The 18,038-nt window shown below is 47.7% G+C and overlaps 1 protein-coding gene across 1 annotated transcript in view; it reads left to right on the top strand.

Annotated features, from left to right (window-relative positions):
- Nucleotides 1–18,038, top strand: part of CR1 (complement C3b/C4b receptor 1 (Knops blood group)) — a 42,329-nt gene that overhangs the window by 21,118 nt on the left and 3,173 nt on the right. Inside the window, exons 31-58 of the mRNA XM_030465314.1 lie at nt 151–236; nt 451–663; nt 1,005–1,188; nt 1,885–1,970; nt 2,514–2,708; nt 2,937–3,119; nt 3,433–3,612; nt 4,050–4,232; nt 4,361–4,543; nt 4,667–4,849; nt 4,973–5,155; nt 5,274–5,456; nt 6,112–6,211; nt 8,424–8,701; nt 9,669–9,848; nt 10,073–10,102; nt 10,262–10,337; nt 10,602–10,652; nt 12,091–12,257; nt 13,244–13,435; nt 13,636–13,732; nt 14,427–14,512; nt 14,909–15,115; nt 15,703–15,885; nt 16,093–16,281; nt 16,401–16,592; nt 16,903–16,929; nt 17,375–17,441. Of these exons, the coding sequence (XP_030321174.1) occupies nt 151–236; nt 451–663; nt 1,005–1,188; nt 1,885–1,970; nt 2,514–2,708; nt 2,937–3,119; nt 3,433–3,612; nt 4,050–4,232; nt 4,361–4,543; nt 4,667–4,849; nt 4,973–5,155; nt 5,274–5,456; nt 6,112–6,211; nt 8,424–8,701; nt 9,669–9,848; nt 10,073–10,102; nt 10,262–10,337; nt 10,602–10,652; nt 12,091–12,257; nt 13,244–13,435; nt 13,636–13,732; nt 14,427–14,512; nt 14,909–15,115; nt 15,703–15,885; nt 16,093–16,281; nt 16,401–16,592; nt 16,903–16,929; nt 17,375–17,441 (4,164 nt within the window). The remainder of the gene's footprint in view (nt 1–150; nt 237–450; nt 664–1,004; nt 1,189–1,884; nt 1,971–2,513; nt 2,709–2,936; nt 3,120–3,432; nt 3,613–4,049; nt 4,233–4,360; nt 4,544–4,666; nt 4,850–4,972; nt 5,156–5,273; nt 5,457–6,111; nt 6,212–8,423; nt 8,702–9,668; nt 9,849–10,072; nt 10,103–10,261; nt 10,338–10,601; nt 10,653–12,090; nt 12,258–13,243; nt 13,436–13,635; nt 13,733–14,426; nt 14,513–14,908; nt 15,116–15,702; nt 15,886–16,092; nt 16,282–16,400; nt 16,593–16,902; nt 16,930–17,374; nt 17,442–18,038) is intronic.

Raw genomic sequence — 18,038 nt, 5'->3', positions numbered from 1 at the left:
ACCATGCGATGGGGCAGAGTGAGGAGGGGAATCCTGCAGGGTCACAGTTTGCTGTCTGCAGGGCTGAGCACAGTGTCCGAGGTGGCTGGGAGGAGGTGGGAACTGCCACTGGGATGGCTCAGGATGAATCTTTAACCCCTTTCACCCCAGGCACAGGTTAATTGGACAAGCCAGCAGACGGTGTCAGATTTTTGGTGGACGTGTTGCATGGAGTGGCCAAGTTCCCATCTGTCAGAGTAAGTAGCTCTCAGCTCCAGGGGGTTTTTTGCATGGATCTGGTGCATATTTTCCAGCAGAGACTGCCAAACCTTTCCAATCAGAGCTTTCACAGGGAGCTTCTCTGTTCTGTGTGCAAGAAAAATATCAGGAGGTTTTGCTGCCAGCAGAAAAGCTTCTGGGAAAAGGCACAAAAATCTTTGAATTTAGAAGCCTTGTTCTGCACCTCTGCAGGAATCCCTTGTGAGCCACCTCCAGACATTCCCAATGGGAAGCACACGGGCAGCCTGCTGGATGAATTCCACTATGGCACATCCATAACTTACACCTGCAACCCCGGGTACCCACTCCAGGGAGAATCCTCCATCCACTGCACCACCCGGGATGGGAAAAACGGGGTGTGGAGTGGCCCCCCCCCTCACTGTGGAGGTAGGGTTGTGTCTGCAAGTGCTGTCGTGTACAACCCTCCCAGCCCTACTGGGAAACCTCCAGGAAATTGCTCTTCTTGCCCCGTGCCTGCCAGGGCAGGATGTGCATGGGCTGTTTCACAGCTGGGGCCAAGCTAGAGGAGGTTGGAGGGCACCTCTGCTGCCTCCATCACCCCCAGCCTCACCATTCTTCTTGGGTCTCTCCCTCAATGTTTGAAGTCTCTGGATGCAGATATTGCATCATCTATGGGAAAATGGTTTCAGGCTTGTGTCTAAAAAGGGACTGCAGCTCCCTTTGCAGCTGCACAGCTCCGCATGCAGCCCCAGTGCCTGGCGTGATGACCTCAACTTCTTTTCCAGAGGCAACATGTCCTGTCCCACGGGTCCCAAATGGGAAAATAGTGTCTCCTAGGGCTGCCTACAGCCACAAGGACACCATTGCCTTTGAGTGTGAGCCAGGCTACATTCTCCGTGGCCACAGGGTGCTCCAATGCCAACTCAATAGCACCTGGGAGCCCCCCGTGCCAGTCTGCGAGCAGGGCAAGTGTCCAGGCAGTGCCCTCCTCTCCCCTCCTCTCCCCAGTCTGCTTTTTCTTGATTCCTTTCACAACTGAGCTGTTATTACCTTTCTTGACAGCTGGCTGCAGTGCACCTCAGAGCCTGGCATTTGCTGAGCTGAAGGAGCCATACAGCAAGGAGAGTTTCTTCCCCGTGGGGAGGTCTGTGGAATACGTGTGTAGGGCTGGGTGGACCCAGCACCCAGGGGTGCTGCCAGCCAGCACCTGCCTCAGGAATCAGACGTGGTCTGTGGTGCAGGAGTTCTGTAAGAGTGAGTCCTGAAGAACCTACAGTGTCAGGCTGGGCTGGGTTTTTTATGTTTTTTCTGGCTTTAGGGATTTCTTGGTGTGGTCTGCTCTCAGCATCCCAGCTGGGATGGGAAGGGGCAGCTGAGGGCTCACGGGGCTGATATTCCCTTCCAGGGAAACAATGTCCTAACCCAGGGGATCCAGTGAATGGCAGAGCTGTTGTCCTGAAGGATCTCCTCTTCGAGTCCCAAGTTAATTACACTTGTGACACAGGGTGAGTCTTGGGACAACCTGAATTCAGCTGCCAAGTGAGAGCAAAGGAACTGATCAGCTTTACGTGAAGAAGTCAGAAGTCTCAGCTGCCACTCACAAGGGTTGTAAAGAAACCTCAAGTCTCTGAATGTAATTTAATTAATTTTCCTGTGTGACTCCAGGTACAGGCTGGTTGGGAGCTCTCAGAGAACGTGTGAGGTCTCTGGCACTCGTGTGTCCTGGAGTGGAGATGCTCCTGTCTGCCAGCGTAAGTAGGGCACAGGAAAAGGTCCCTGGGGATGGTTTGCAAGAGAAAGTGGCACATCTTTCAACACAAAGATTTTATTGCAAAAGATTTCTCCAATCTCTATAGGTGCACAATTTTTTGGGGTTACTTTTAGTTTTGTTTTGGTCTGGGTACTTCTCCAAACGGTGCCAAAGATCTTTTATTTGTCCTGGTCTAAACCATCAATATTTTAAGCTCCCTGTTCCTGGGGTATTTCTCACTGGTTGTGTGTGGGACACAGCCTGTCCCTCGCTGCATGGCTGTAGAAAGGGAGGCAGGAATTGTCCTACCACCCCCAGACATGGGCAGCAAGGAAGTGACTCACAGGAGGCTGCAGGTTTTCCTTCTTACAAGGGATTTTTTTCCACACAAGTTTTTTTTCTGGATAATTTGGCTCATTGTATCCATCGAGCATCACTGCTCAGATGGGTTCCTCCCTGTCAGTTCCCCTTTGGATGCTGTGTGTGTGTCCTCCAGCCCCTGGCTGCTGCAGCACTGATGCTAAGAGCCACTTTTTGCCCACAGGTATCATCTGTCACCCCCCTCCAGACATCCCCCACGGGTCACACAGTGGGCACTCGAGGGACACCTTCTCCTACGCTGATGTTGTCACCTACACCTGTGACCCAGGCCACTCTCTGGCTGGAAATCCCTCCATCACCTGCACCACGGTGGATGGGGAGCACGGGGAGTGGAGTGGGGCCCCCCCACAGTGTGGAGGTAAAGTTTGGGGTGCTGCCTGGGGTCTGTCCCCAGTGTCCCCAGATGCCACCTTTGTGGTTCTAGTGCCAGGAGGAAAGACCGTGGCGTGGCAGATATTTATTTAGAGGAGTTACTTGAGTTCATTCTTCTTCCTCCTTGGGTTTTTGAAGGTTGGATTCTTAAATTACCATTTTTTTTTCCTTTTTTTTCTTACCCTCTCCTTATTTCTTGTCTCCTCCTCCACAGGGGTGAGGTGTCCCCCTCCTCCAGGCATTGCCAATGGGAAGCACAGTGCCCAGCCCTGGGACACCCACCCCCCAGGCTCAGTTGTGCAGTACAGCTGCATCCATGGTTATTCCCTCCTGGGAAACTCCTCCATCAGCTGCACCCCCGAGGGACGCTGGAGCCGGCCCCAGCCCCGCTGTCAAGGTGGGGGTTGTTTGGTTTCTTTTGCCTTGCCCTGGGCCCTTCCTTCCCCCTTTGCTCTGGGTCCCATCACTGCAGACCACATCTCCAGTGAGAGACAGAGAACTTCCCCAGGAAGCAGCAGCTCCATCTGTGGGTCCCTTTCCTGTCCCCTGGTGAGGACAAACTCCCAGGAGCAGATAAATAATGATATTTTGTGTCAGTAGTGTTGACATGGCTGTGGCAGTGATGGGAAGGTTGAGCAGCAGGTTCTGCCCCTGGTCAGTGTCCCTACACACCCAGGGTGACCCTGACATCCCCTGCTCTTCCCTTCCAGCCACGGGCTGTGAGAGACCAGAGATCAGGAATGGAAACCCAGCTGGGCCAGGGACCACGTACAGGCTTGGGGAGGTCGTTGTCTTTGATTGTGATTTTGGTTACACCTTGAAGGGCTCCCAGGAGTCTCAGTGCAAGTTTGGGGGCACATGGGACCCTCCTGTCCCCAGCTGTGAAAAGAGTAAGTGTCAGTGGGAAGGTGGGTGGCAGCTGATGGCCTCTGAACCACTGTCTGAGTGCATCTGGCAGGGAGAAACTGCCTCATGTTGGAGGTCAAGCAGCCAGTTTCCGGGATGGGAAAGGAAAAACAGGGATGTGTTCATCCCATCCTCATCCTTCCTCTCAGCCCCTTGTTCTGGAGGGCTTCCACCTCTTTAAATGAGCCCACGAAGAGGCAGGGAGCAGGCTGGTGTCCCAGAGCAAGCTGCTAGGGCCCCCAATTCCATGTCTTGGTGTGAAGAAACTCCAACCCATGGAGGCTGGGGGGTGGATGAGGGGGGTGGGAGCATAATTCAAACCTATTAGGGCTAAGAGAGAGAAAGAATAGAAAAGGCTGCCTTGTCCTGGTGTTTGTGGTGCCAGCTCTTCACCAGCTGAGACTTTTCCCCCTTCTTTTAGTGCTGCAGTGTCCTTCCCCTCCAAATATCCAAAATGGCCAGCACGACAGCAAGGATGTGGCAGTGTTCACCCCTGGGATATCAGTGAGGTATTACTGTGACCCAGGCTACATCCTCACTGGGGAACCAACAGTTTCTTGTTTGCTGTCTGGGACCTGGAGCATCCCTTCCCCCCGCTGTGAGGGTGAGCTGCAAATTCTGGTCCCTGTACTGAAAGGGGAACCCCCTACAGCCTTCCCTTGAGTTCTGGGGTGAACCTCCAGCCCTGGCAGCCCCTTCCCCAGCTCATGCTCTGCTGCTTTTCACTCCCAGTGATCACTTGCACAAACCCCAGCATCCAGGGAGGAGAAGTGGCTGGGGGACAGAGTGCTTTGTACCATCCTGGGGACAATGTCACCTTCCAGTGTCACCCTGGCCATGTGCTGCGGGGCAGCCCTGAAGCCAAGTGCCAGCCCGATGGCCACTGGGCACCTGCTGTCCCCACCTGTGAGCCAGGTGAGCCTAGGGACACAGGGGCTTAGAAGGAGGATGCTTAGAGCCCCCTTTGTGCTGGAGGGTCCAGAAAACACCAAACCCAAAAGCCCATCCTGCTCTCAGTGAAGTTTTCCTTCCCTGTAGGGCATCTGTGTCCCACCCCCTCGGTGATTGCCCATGGGCAGCACGATGGTCAGGATGTGGAAGTGTTTGCTCCTGGGATGTCTGTAAACTACAGCTGTGACCCTGGCTATTCTCTCCTTGGGAAAAGAACTCTCTACTGTATGGCCAATGGCACCTGGAGCATCCCACACCCTCGGTGTGAAGGTGAGCTGCAAATCCTGTGTTCAGAGAGAACAAGGGGATGGTTGTGCTTGCACAAACCTCCCCAAAAACAAAAGGGGAACCTGCAGCTTCCCCAGCCCACACTCTGCTGCTTTTTGCTTCCAGGGATCAACTGCACGAGCCCCGACATCCCGAATGGGGTCGTGGCTGAAGGACAGAGCTCTGGGTACCATCCCGGGGCCAATGTCACCTTTCGTTGTCACCCAGGCTATGTGCTGCAGGGCAGCCACGAGGCTGTGTGCCAGCCTGATGGCCACTGGGTCCCTGCTGTCCCCACCTGTGGGCCAGGTGAGCGTGGGCATGGCCGGAGGAGCTGTGCTCACCTTGGTGGCTTTGTGCCTGCAGCTTCCCAGCCTCTTACCCTGTCCGTGCCCTTCTTTCATTTTGTTTTGTCCTCTCTCTCCAGTGCTGCAGTGTCCCTCACCTCCAAAGATTGACAGAGGACATCACAACGGGCAGGACTTTGAAGTTTTCACTGTTGGGGTGGTCTTGAATTACAGCTGTGACCCTGGCTACAGCCTCCTGGGAGAGGCATCCATTGCCTGCACTGACTCTGGGAACTGGAGCCTCCCCCTCCCTCAGTGTGCAGGTACCCCATGGTCCCACGGGGAGAGTCAGGGATAATCCGGGGATTTCTGCCACTGGAAGCTGTATCCTTTTCCTCAGCCTTTCCATAGTTTTGACTCCTTCAGTCCTTCCCTTTTTTTTTCTGTTTTTTTGGTTTTTTTGGTCTGTTTTGCTTGCAAACGTTGTTGCGTACTCTGTGTCGCTGATATCCCTGGTTTTCCCTGTGTTCTCCTTCCTGACAGGTGGCTGTGGTGCACCCCCAAACCTGACCTTTGCTGAGCTGACTGAGGGATACAAAAATCAGAGGGAATTCCCAGTTGGGGACACAGTGAGATACAGCTGCCACCCGGGATACACGAAACGCCCCGGACTGCCCTCAACTCTGAGATGCCTCCAAAACCACACGTGGTCTGAAGCCCCAGAGTTCTGTCAAAGTGAATAGCTCAGTCCTTTTGGTTGTTGAAAACTGTCTAAGCTACGTTTGTGGGTTTCTAAAAGCAGTTCTTAAAAACAAAATGATAATTATTCATACATGGCTTTACTAGTCACAGGTTTGGGCACCCATTGGCCTGTTGGAAATCACATTTTTGCTGGTGGACAGATCCTTAAGATGCCTTCTCCTAGTGCATTACAAAACAGCAAGAGAGGAGTTTAAACTCAGCCTTGTTCTTTCCCAGGGAAAGAGTGTAAATTCCCAGAAGCACCAAAGAATGGCAGAGTTGTTGTTCTGACAAATCAGCTTTTTGGGGCAGTTGTGAGCCACACGTGTGATGAAGGGTGAGTTTGCTGCCTTTGCTGACTCCTTTCTGAGCTCTGTGCTGGGCAATTTACATCTCTGAGCTGCTCTCCCATAGCCAGAATTTGTATCTTGGTTCCAGTTATACTCAGGAAAGGAAAAAAATGCCTCTTATTTCTCCCTGCCTGTGTTCAAGATTTATTTTTTTTTTTTTTTGCAAGCTTCAGTTTCAGCCTTGCTGCTCAGATGGCACCCGGGTGGAGTGAGAGGGCAAGTGAAGCTCATCCTGCCAGGAGGCCCCAGGGCTTTGGAAATCACTTGGGTCTGATTCTCAATTTAGAACCTGAGCAATCTAATCCAGTAGTGGGGGTGGTGTCAAAACCCAAGCTGAACGAGTTGGTACCAACTGATGTTTCCTTTTGTGGGATTCCAGACACCGACTGGTTGGACAGGCCCAGAGGAGATGTGAGATCTTTGGAGCAGACATGGCATGGAGTGGGGTCCTTCCCATCTGTCAAAGTAGGTCACAACTACATCTAGCCCAGAATTGACAGATCAAGTCCTTAAAATTCAAAGGTGGTGTTTCCCTAAAATAAAGAGAACCTTGAGGAATAAGGCTTTGAAAGTGTAATGTTCCCCTAGTTTAAAAAAAAAACCTAATGTTCCCTTAGTTTAAAATAATGTTCCCCTAGTTTAAAAGAACAATGTTTCCCTAATGTTTTTGTTTCCTTTCTTGCTTTTTGGTTTCATCTACAAATCTTGCCAGCCACTGATCTTTCAGAGTTGTGCAGAATGAAGAGCTGTGAGATGCCTGCAGGGATTTTCCCCTCTTCTTTCACAAACACAAATAATAAATGAAGGAAGAAACATGTCTTGTAGTGGAAGAGTGGGATACTGAGTAAAATTGCTCTGGAGCCTTCCAAATCCTGTGCTGTTATTCAGCACAGAGGGCTGAGTTGATCATTGGAATTAGTCTTTCCTTCAGCTGGAATTGCTTTGGGAGGCATGAGCTGGGTATCAGAAAGCAGCCATGAGAAAGTCCTTATGGATTTCTACACCATTTAATTTCCTTACCAGAATATATTGGTATTGTTCTGTTTATAGGCACAAAGCTAGGTTCACTGTACAATAATACCATAATCCTTGGGCACCTACAGGGACTAAAAAAGCCCTCCAATCTTGAACTGATCCACCCATGCTACCCGTGCTCTTCTTTTTTGTGAAACTCCTCTGAGCACTGGCACGTGAAGGACAGAGTTTATCCCTGCTCCAGTTACAGCATACCTATGGCTCCTTCTTTGAGACAAGGAATTTACTTTTCAGAGGTGAGATGTCCAGCCCCACGGATCCGGAATGGCAGAGTCTCTGTTCCAAAATCCCACTACAGATACAACGACACCGTTGGCTTCAGGTGCCACCAAGGTTTCACCCTGCGAGGCCACGGCACAGCCCGGTGCCAGGGGAATAAAACCTGGGATCCACCTTTACCCACCTGTGAGCAGGGTGAGTGCCAGCTCCATAAAACACATCCTCTTCATTGCCTCAAAGGGTGAAACTTGGTAGCTTGGTGGCAGGACAGGGACTGTCAGAGAGGAGTGAGATTTTTTGCTGGAAATGTAAAGGCAGGATGATGGAAAATTGAGGTAAAGCTGTATGATGAATTTGCTCAGCCAAATGGGTGTTTTAAACTCTTAATGCTGCACCTAGATGGAGTGGCAGGACGTTACCATCACCCTGGGGCTGTGATGAAGCCAGGTAGGCTTATTATAAGAAAAAGCAAGATTTCCTAAACACTTTTCCTCCCATCCTGTCCTGCTTTTGAGAGGCAATTGCACATTTGTACCTCTCGTTCTCACTTTTTTTTTTTTTTCCAATTGAACATCACCTTCCCACCCTCTCCTCTTTCAGTGGTGAAGTGTCTGCATCCTCCAGGCATTGCTAACGGGGACCACAGCAGCCACTTCTCAGCCACTTTTGATGTAGGAGCACTTGTGCACTACAGCTGCAAACGTGGCTTCTCCCTCACTGGGAACCCTTCCATTCATTGTACAGCACATGGAGCCTGGAGCCATCCCCTTCCTCGCTGTGAAGGTTTGTGCTCTTTCACTGGAACTTCCTGACTTTCAAAACGTGTTAAGCATGCAGTGATAGGTGCCCAAGGACGAGCTGTTGCTTCCACCAATTCCAGCAGTAAAGAAAAAACAAGGTCTCTGCTCTCCATCCCACAATCTCAAGGATTCTTTATACCCCCAGTTCTGAGCCCTGGGATTGGGACTGGAAAGAACAATCAGCTTGGATCCCACCTGGCTCCTCACGTCAGCTCTGTTTGTCTCTCCCTGACTTTCCAGCTGTGAGATGTCTCCATCCCCCCAGCATCACCAACGGGAAGCTCGAAGGCAACACCTCGGACACTTTTCCTTATGGAGCAGCTGTATCCTACAGCTGCAATCCAGGTTATTCACTCCTTGGGAACGCTTTCATCAACTGCACAGGCTCAGGAACCTGGAGCCAGCCACCTCCTCAGTGCAAAGGTGGGTTAGTGCTTGGTTTGCTCATGGTTTTTGGAATTAAAGGTGGGTTAGTGCTTGGTTTGCTCATGGTTTTTGGGATTAAAGGGGGGTTAGTGCTTGGTTTGCTCATGGTTTTTGGGATTTGTGGTGGCAGAACCTTGAGCTCTGGAAATCTCTTAATTCCTGCCTGTTTTCCATCTCTGCTCCTGCTGGTCTGAATGAGTTGTACAGCAACCTTTCTCTCTTAAAACCTTTTTACTTTTAGTAGAAGAGTAGGAACTTTTTCCCTTTCCTTTCTGCCCTTTTTGTATCACTCTCTTCCCAGTTCTCACTAACAGGGAACAAAGGGAATTATATCAGAGAATGTGTCTGTAGATGACATGTGAGCCTGACTATTCCATTCCCAGCAAACCTCTCTCTACCTGTGACTTGGCACTTCTGTGCAGCTCACTCTGAAGGTCAGTCACAGGGCAAACTTGAATAAAAAAATGTAATGAATGTCACGAGATTCTGAGTCTGGGTGTTTCTGCATGGAAAACAGGCCATTGAGTGGAATAAATTCATTACCCACCCAGAATGCTTCCTTGGTGGAGCTGCACCCACCCCAGTGACTCAAGAGGTGAAATGTGCCCAGGTAACAATGAGAGGAAATAACCCTCCCAAATATTTATGTAAAGAAGTCAGAGGCTCTTTAAAGGAAGCAGTGGCACAGGAAAATTCTCCCTGCCATTCCACATTCTTCTGGGTTTGAAGTGTCCTCAGTAACCATGACGTGTGAAAGTAAAAATAAATATTAAAAATAAATAAATCAATATGTGGAACAAAGGTTACTGTTACTTCTTTGATCTCCCCTGAGAACCTTCTCCTCCAGAATTCTTGGGCTTGGACTCTCAGAAGTGATTAGCCATTTAAATGGAAGCAAGTGACTCACTTGATGGAAATGAGTGGTCTGAATAGCTTTTTTTGTTGTTGTTCCTTCTGATTTCAGAGGTGAGATGTGTATTCCCAGAAGTTGAAGGTGTTAAGAAAGCCATACAAGGAAATACTTATCCCTCGGGGACTAATGTCACTCTGGAATGTGATGATGGTTACACGCTGGAAGGCATTAGCCAGAGTCAGTGCCAAGAGGACTTCACCTGGGACCCTCCTCTACCAGCCTGTAAACTCAGTGAGTCAAAGAGAAGCAGAGAAGAGTTCAAACAGAAACATGCAAATGTTTTTTTCAACAAGCAGATGTATTTCTGCACTTAAAAAAAATTAAATTATATATATATATATATAAAGGAAATCCTGTACTTCAGGCCTTAGTATAGAGAAAGTGATTAACCAGAGCAAGGACACACCATATTTCCTTACAGAAGTTTGCTGATTTTATTTTTTTTTCCCCATCAGCATCACACAAAGCAGGTCCAGCAGGCCTAGGTAAGACTTTAGAAATATTTTTGTGGCCAGATCTCCAGCTTTCTGCAGTGGGCTCGGTGGCACTGCTTCCCTCTGCTTACTCTGAAGATCTGCCTGTATCTTCTGTGCTGCTGTGCTTTAAAACCTGCAGGGAGAATAATGCCCTCTGTTCCCTCCCAGGAGTGGCAGCTGCAGGAGTTCTGCTTCTCCTGGGGGCAGGAATTGTCTGGAAAATTATTTCTAAGCAGAAGGAAGGGTAAGGAGGTCTCCTGAATGCTCATTCATGTCCTTTGTTGCCAAGTCCTAAGTTTTATACACTTAAAAAAAGAAAAAAAAAAGAAAAAAAAAAGTGCCTGAGTGTGCCTGGGTCTTGTAATTTCATATTTTCAGTTCATGTTTACACTGTCCAAGGCACAGCAACCTGGAATCCATAGTGGGGTTCTGTTTCATTTTCAGGAGCAAACTCCCCAGTTTTTGCTTACAAACCACCGAGTTCACTGTTTTCTTCTTTCTCACTTAGCTATTACAACACATATGAAACCAGCAGCTACCAAACCCCTCTGAACCCCTGAACAGAAACCTCTCTCCTACAGAAGGTATGGATTTACATCCCTCAACAGAAAGCAGCAGCTCAAGCTGCAAACTGGAGTTGTTCCAGTGTAGTAACTCAAGTAGAAAACTCTTTCCCCTCAGCCTCCTGAGGATGTATTTTCTTTTGCTGAATAAAAGGCTGTTTCAACTTTTTTTTTTTCTTTTTAACATCCTGTTTCTCTTGTTCACACCACACACCGTGCATGTGTTTCCTTTCCTATGGTCTGTTATAAACTTGCTGCTCTTCTTTGTAAGGTTTGCCCATGATTTTGGAGAGCTGACTGCAAAACAACCTTAACAGTGCCAGTATAAGGTCTCTGAACGGGGCTTTTGGGGTTTTTTGCTCTCTTTTACACCTGCTGCAAAGCCATTTTTACTTAGAGGTGAATCTACTTTCTCTGCTGAACCTGTTGCACACAACAATGAATCTTTAACCAGCACTGACTGCCAAAAGTCATATCCCATAAGGATTTACCTCTTTCATTAGTTTTTGGCAGGCTGATTTTAGAGAATTCTTCCTTTTCAACAATGCACATCCCAGGAACTCACCCCTCCCCTCCCTGGGAGATGATGTCACCTCAGACATCAGTGTGAAAACAGGAAAAGTCCAATTTTAACCCCAGGATCTCATCTTTTTTCCTAGGCTGGGTACCCGTGCTGCCTCTAACCAGGCCTGGGGCTTGTTCTGGGCACAGAGAGCAGGAGCACGGAAACATTGGACTGAAATTCTCCTCTGAATCTACCAGGAATAATTTTAATTTGCAGCGTTCCTTGATGAATCCTTCTGCTAATAAAAGCTGAACATGGAGAGTGATTGCTTGAGGTTTTGTCTCTCTTTCTGCACCCGTCTTGAGGTTTAAATCTTGGTTGGTTCTGAATCTTGTTGGTTTGGGGATGTTGGTTGGTTTTGAATGTTGGTTGGTTTTTGAGTCTTGGTTGGGTTTGAATCCTGGTTGGTTTGGGGATGTTGGTTGGTTTTTGAATGTTGGTTGGTTGGTGAATCTTGGTTTTTGAGTCTTGGTCGGATTTGAATCCTGGTTGGTTTTTGGATCCCGGCAGCCCACTCCGGTTTCCTTTGGCTGGAGCCCTGCAGCGAGCTCCTCACCCGGTACCGGCACACCAGAACCTTTTGTTTCCCACGTGTCGGCGTTGGGAACGCAGGGACCGAACGCGCTTCGAACCTTTTCCTTGTTGCCGGGGAGGGGAGCGGCTCCCCGGGAGCCCCTCGGGGAAGGGCTCTGCCTCTCCCCACACCCCAACTCCTCAGCCGGGTCGGACCTCCAGCGGTCCTCAAACCCCTGAACCGAACCAGCGGTACCGGGCGGTGCTGCCCGCGGCTCCGCCTTCCCCCGGGGACGTCAGTAGCGGAGCGCGGGGCGGTCCGGTTCGGGGGGGGGAGGTCCGGTCCGGACGGGGAGTGTCGGGGCGGTTCGCGCATGCGCTTGGGCCCCGCGCTGCGTCTCGGCTGCCGCCCCGGTGCGGGGTGAGGGGCGCGGAGCCGCCGCTCCCGTGATGGGGCCGCCCCCTCCCCTTCTCCTCCTTCTCCTGGTGCTGCTGTCGTGGTTCGGCGGAACGTGGGCTCAGGGTGAGGGATGGGTGGGTGCTCCCTCCCCAGCCCGCCATAGCGGGGAGGGGGGGTGAAGGTTGGGAGGGTGCCCGGGTGCGGAGAGGAACCGGGAGGAGGGGGAGAGCTCGTCCGCCCCCGGGTCCTGAGGGTTCTGCGGGGCTCCTGGGGGGGTCCCGAGGTCCGCTCGGGGGGGGTTGGTGGGGAGGGAGAAGGAGGAAATGTGTCGGGGGGGTGGAATCGGTCGTGGGTCTGGGGCGGGGGTGGAACGGGAGAAGCGGGGGTGCTGGCTCCGAGCTGGGGGTTCCCGGTTCGCCCGGGGTTTGGTAAATGGCGAAGCGGTGAAGGAAAGAAATGGATCTGTCGATATCGTCAGAAGAGGCGAGGGCCTTTGTGGTGTGTGTGTGGGTCTGGGCGGGTCTGCTCTGTTTGTCTGGGTTTCCAAGGGCCGGAACCCGCTCTCTGGGTCCTGTGCCTTGGAGGAGATGGAGATGTTCGACGTGAGACGCTCCTCGGAGTGTCCCCGGGTCCCTGCGGGCTCTTTCGGCCGGGTTTGGACTCCCCTTCCCCCTCTGCTTTTGTCTGAGGAGGGGGGATTCACCGTGCGAGTGCTGGGGGGTTGTTTTCCTGCCGCAGGTGGGTGTGCAGGGGATGAAGTCATGTGCTGAGCTCCAAGGAAAAGGCAAACAAACAAAAGATGGGAAGGGGAAGGAAATGCATGGCCTGGGTGGGATGCTAAAGAATTGAGGGAAACAAAGGAAGGTGTGTTAGTGTAGAGTTGGGGATTGGAACTGCAGCTAAAACGTAAGTTAAAAAAAAATAAAATAAAATTGAAACCTAGTTAAGTGTAAATCTAACACTCTTAAGAATTTCTCCCCTCCTCTTTCATTTCCTGGTGAGTCCTTAAAACCTCCTGAGTTATATACAGCTTCTGTGCTGTTATTCCTCCTCCTGCCATGTGGACAGGCTTTGTGGATGGCTTTTTCCTTCCCCTTGCTCCCCCCCAGACACGTGTAGGGCTCCGGAGAGGCTGCAGGATGCTGAGCTCCAGGAGGGTTTCAGCTCGGAGCAGAGTTTTCCCGTTGGGAGCTCCGTGTCCTACGTCTGCCGGCCGGGATACATGGCAATCCCTGGAAAACCATCAACTCGGACCTGTGGTGAAGACTTGGAGTGGTCTCCTCTGGAGCAGTTCTGCACAGGTAATGTGGCCATCAGCTCTTATGCTTTTTTTTTTTTTTGTAATTTATATTTAACAAATTAATTGTTTTTCTGGAATGTTAACAAGAAAGCTTGCAAAATGGTTATGCCTGCTAGAGCAGTGCGTGCTGAAGATTCAGTCTTTGTTTATAACTGCAAAAATGGAGATTTCTTCATTTCTTTTCTTTACCTCTCCACCTAGAGAGAAAATGTAGACATCCAGGAGAACTAGAACATGGTTTTATTAATGTAACAGATCTTACATTTGGTTCCAAAGCTACTCTTTCCTGTGAAAGAGGGTAAGTGTTTTGATGAATTCAGTTAATCCCTTCTCACTTTATTCTGTTTATACCAGATTTGAACAGACCCCAGATTTTCTTCTGCAAGTTCCATTCCAGTTTTAACTTGAAATATCTCCTTAATTCTATTACAGCAAGTGAAAAAACAACTACATTTTATATAAACCTCTGTTTATGCTTGCTGTTTGCATCAACAAAAGCTTAAGCTTTTTAGTAAGATTCTCTAGAGTGAAAAGCTAGTGTTACCTCTGATGACTTGTAATGCTCCTGTGTCAGAGGGAATCTGTATATACATATATATATATGTTCAACATAATAATGAATAGTGACAGAATGTCCCATCTGATGCTTTATAGCACATTAAATTAAAAGCACTAACTTCACAGTATTAGCAGCTTATTTTTTTTGCATTGGTAACTCCAGAGCATTAGAATTAGGAAGTGCAGATGTTGGAATGCTGAGACTTGAATCAGTTCCTTCATTAATGTATCATTTGCTTTTGGTTTGTTTTGAAAAGTTGAGGCTGTTACCCAAATAAAAAGAAGTTAAGTTGCCATTCTCATTGCAACAAAAACTGGGTACCTCTATGTCCCTGTAACCACAGAACAGAACCATATAAACAAAGTTTCTAGGTACTTGTTGGAGAAATGAGAATTTCCCAAGTTTCACCTCTTTACAATCTTTACCTGTCTAGATTCAGGTTACTTGGAGCTGATGAAATTACCTGTGTAATTCAGAATAAAGGTGTTGACTGGGATAAAGATCTTCCTTTCTGTGAGAGTAAGTAAACTGCTGTTGTGCTGAGGTTTATACTGAGATGGTGGTAGTTCATTTAAAAAAAACCTGTGCCATAAGCTATTCAGCACAAGAAATGGAAGTAAAACATCATGGATCTTTGTATTTTATTTTTTTTAAACTACTGGGGATGTGCCTGAAAAATGACCACTGAAAAATACCAGTTATTGTGGGAATTGGCTCATATTGGTTTAATGTCTTCTTGAAATTGGGATTCCCTACAGTAAATAACCATCAGTAACTCTCAGCTGTAGGTGTAGCTTGCCTCAGAAATAATGCCAGCTTCTAAATGAAATTATTTGCACGCCAAGGCTCGCTCTTCCTGAGATGAAGAAGGTGACTGTAACATTCTGTCTGTTCTTTTGTCTGATTTATTACTAGAAATTCCTTGTAAACCACCTCCCAGCATAGCCAATGGGCACTTCACTGAAGCAGACCACTATGTTTATCAGACATCAGTGACCTACAGGTGTGATGAGGTCCCCAGAGGCTCAGATCCCTTCTCCCTAATTGGCTCAGCCACAATTTTCTGCACATCTGATGAAAACTCAAATGGAGTTTGGAGTGAACCACCTCCAGAATGTAAAGGTTGTTGGAATTTCTAATATTCTTCTTTTACTATAGTGTAGGACATTAATATCTGTCCCTTTTTTGAAGGGAGGTGGCAGGAGGGGGATGGACTTTGGATGTTGTTTCAGTGGAGATCAGATCAGCTGCATTGTGGATTTTGGGTGATAATGGCACTGTGTGGCTGATGTTAAAATTTAAAAAACAGATGTATGAATGTTTTGTTGGTAGAAGTGAGAAGGACAAAGTGAAGAATCTGAAGAAAAACTGTAAGGAGCAAGAACATGGAAGCTCAATTAGGAGCAGTTAGAAGATAAGGAAGAACTTTCTTTAAACACTGCAAGTGCAGAAAAAAAAGAAATGCAAAGCCCAGCAAGCACCAAGTCTTGCTTTGTCGATGTAGAAGGGCCAGATGCTTGCATGTTGTCAGCTGAACCCCAACCTGTATCACTTTCTGAAGTTCTGCCACTCATCAGGAATAAGTCCTGTGGAAATGGGATATGATTATGTGCAATTTCTTGTAGCAGTTTGAGCAATTAGATAAAGATGCTGTCTCTGTTGCAAAGATCCTGCTAACCAATGTCTCAGACCTCTTTTACCTGTTGCAGTGGTCAGATGTGATAACCCAAGAGTTGAAAATGGAAGAAAAATATCTGGATTTAGACCTTTCTATAGCTATAGGGATGCAGTCATGTTTGAGTGTGATCCAGGCTATTCCATGACTGGAGCAGCTGTAATTACCTGTAGAGAAAATAACACCTGGTATCCTCCTAAACCAACTTGTGAAAAAGGTAAGAACCCAAGTTCCTGTTCCCTTAGTACCTGTGGAGCTCTTCCTTTTAAGTCTTCTAAAAGAAACATTTATATTTAAAATTTTGCTAAACTATTCAGATAGAATGTATTTATCTCATACAAAAACAGGGTTTGGAGTCAGCTAATGAATTACAAAATATTTCAAGTTTTTTATCACTAAGCTTACTTTTAAATTCAATTTTTAGTTCCTGGTGGTCAGTGTAGTACCCCAGAGATCACCCATGGAGTGGTGATTCCAGAGAAGTCTGTGTATGGAGAAGGAGAATCTGTTCAGCTGCAGTGCAGTGCTGGCTACACCTTTCCTGGGGGTGCTAAAGAGATAACAGTGACTTGTCAAGGACAGGATACCTGGAGCTCTTCACAGAGCTGTGTGTGTGAGTAAGAATTGGCAAAATCAAGGGCAGAGTGACAGCTTCTTGAGTCTGCTCCATGTACCTGCTCTCTTCTTGGGCTTTATTTCCTTTTTTTTTTTTTTCCCATCCTCTCATTCCAGGTGAGCCTGCAAGTCCTGGTTTCACCCCACACATTAATTATGGTAGAGTAATAGAGGGAGAAAAACCTTCCTATTCTGCTGGGGATGTCATTACAGTTGAGTGTTATGCAGGCTACACGTTACATGGGGAAGCTCGGATTGAGTATCTTGGAGAAAACAAGTGGAATCCTGGAGTCCCAACTTGCCAGCTAAGTAAGTACAAACTGCATGGGTTTCCACTAAATGAAAATACAAGTAGCAGAAACTTTATGTTGTGGAGGACTTCTGTATCCAAGAGAAGTCATTTAATGCAGAGATCCTTCTTTATTTTGACAGAAGAAAAATAGGTTTGGGTAAAATCAGTTGAAAACTAGAAATATTTGAAGTTAAATAAATGGCACAGTATTGACTGGCCTGCTGCAAGGGTTGAGTTAACACAAGTGCTTCATCTGTTTGAAATAACTTTGTGAATATTTTTATGGTGTTTGAATAGTCTTGTGACACTGATTCACTCTGTTTTTAGGTGCATATGTTATTGCCATCATCTGTGGTAAGTGTCTAAAACCTGAACACAGTGTGATGTGGACTGCACTTTTTTATTGTGGAATTGATAATTCCCCTGTAACTGCAGTAATACAACATGAGTTTGGAGTTTTGGTTATTTTAGGCATGCTTGTCTACTCCTAAAGCTGCCCAGCTGTTGGGATGTTGACCTATTTTCAGCTGTTTTGATGTTACTTGAGGTGGGGGGATGTTGCAGTCTTGTGGGTCACTGCTCTCGAGCTGAGCTGTCTTGAAGGGTCCTGAGTTAAAGCATCAAATAAGCCTTGCAAATTTTAAAGGTGTTTGTTTTGGTTTTTTTTTTTGAGGGAGGGAGGGTTATATGGGACTGTGGATGAAGGTGGTGCTATTTCTGCTAACAACTTCTGAGGTCTTCATCACTCTAAAGCTATTTTTTTTTTTTTTTTTTTTTTTTTTTTTAATTCTTCTCAAAGTGATTGTGGTAATTGTGGTGTTCCTGGCAGCCTTCTGGGCCTACAAGAAATTCTTTTCACAAAATGGGTGAGTAAGCCTGCATTTCAGTATTATTGCTGCAGATTTCTCCATGACTGAGCAAAAGCAGTGCAAATGCATATGTTTCCTGGGCTTCATCTGCTGGCTCTTTTTCAAATGCCTGATGATTACATGTGAGCTTATCAGAGCAGCTGATGGGAAGCTGAAGTGCCTAACAGCCTGTTTGACTTTGTTTTTGTGTCTGCTTTTGGGATAAGCTGCTAATTAACACTTGCACTAATTTCAAGTAAGGAAAAACCCTGTTCCCAGGCTTGTGTTTTGTGTAGCAACGCTTAATCAGGAAAGTGCTGTTTACATCTGGTCTAAAATATGGCTGTTTTACTCTTAAAATCAAGTGTGGGCTTGGGTTATTTTACTTTTTGGAGACTCTCTGGCATCTCTGGGTCACACAGACACCAAGAGCCAGAGTGGTTTATGTGGTTTAGGAGCCTTGGACCTTCCTCTTTTCTGCAGAGGATGAACCACTGGTAGTGCAGGGGAAGGGGAGAAATGCAGTGGTTTGGACCAGAAGTACTTGGGATTAAACAGTCCGGGCTTAGTTCTAAGGCAGAGATGAAAAAAAGATGAAAAGGTGAAAAAAATGGA

Source organism: Calypte anna, chromosome 26 (assembly GCF_003957555.1).
Source record: "Calypte anna isolate BGI_N300 chromosome 26, bCalAnn1_v1.p, whole genome shotgun sequence".
NCBI lineage: Eukaryota > Metazoa > Chordata > Aves > Apodiformes > Trochilidae > Calypte > Calypte anna.
The sequence above is the reverse complement of the archived record's forward strand: the minus strand, read 5'-3'. Positions and strand labels throughout refer to the sequence as shown.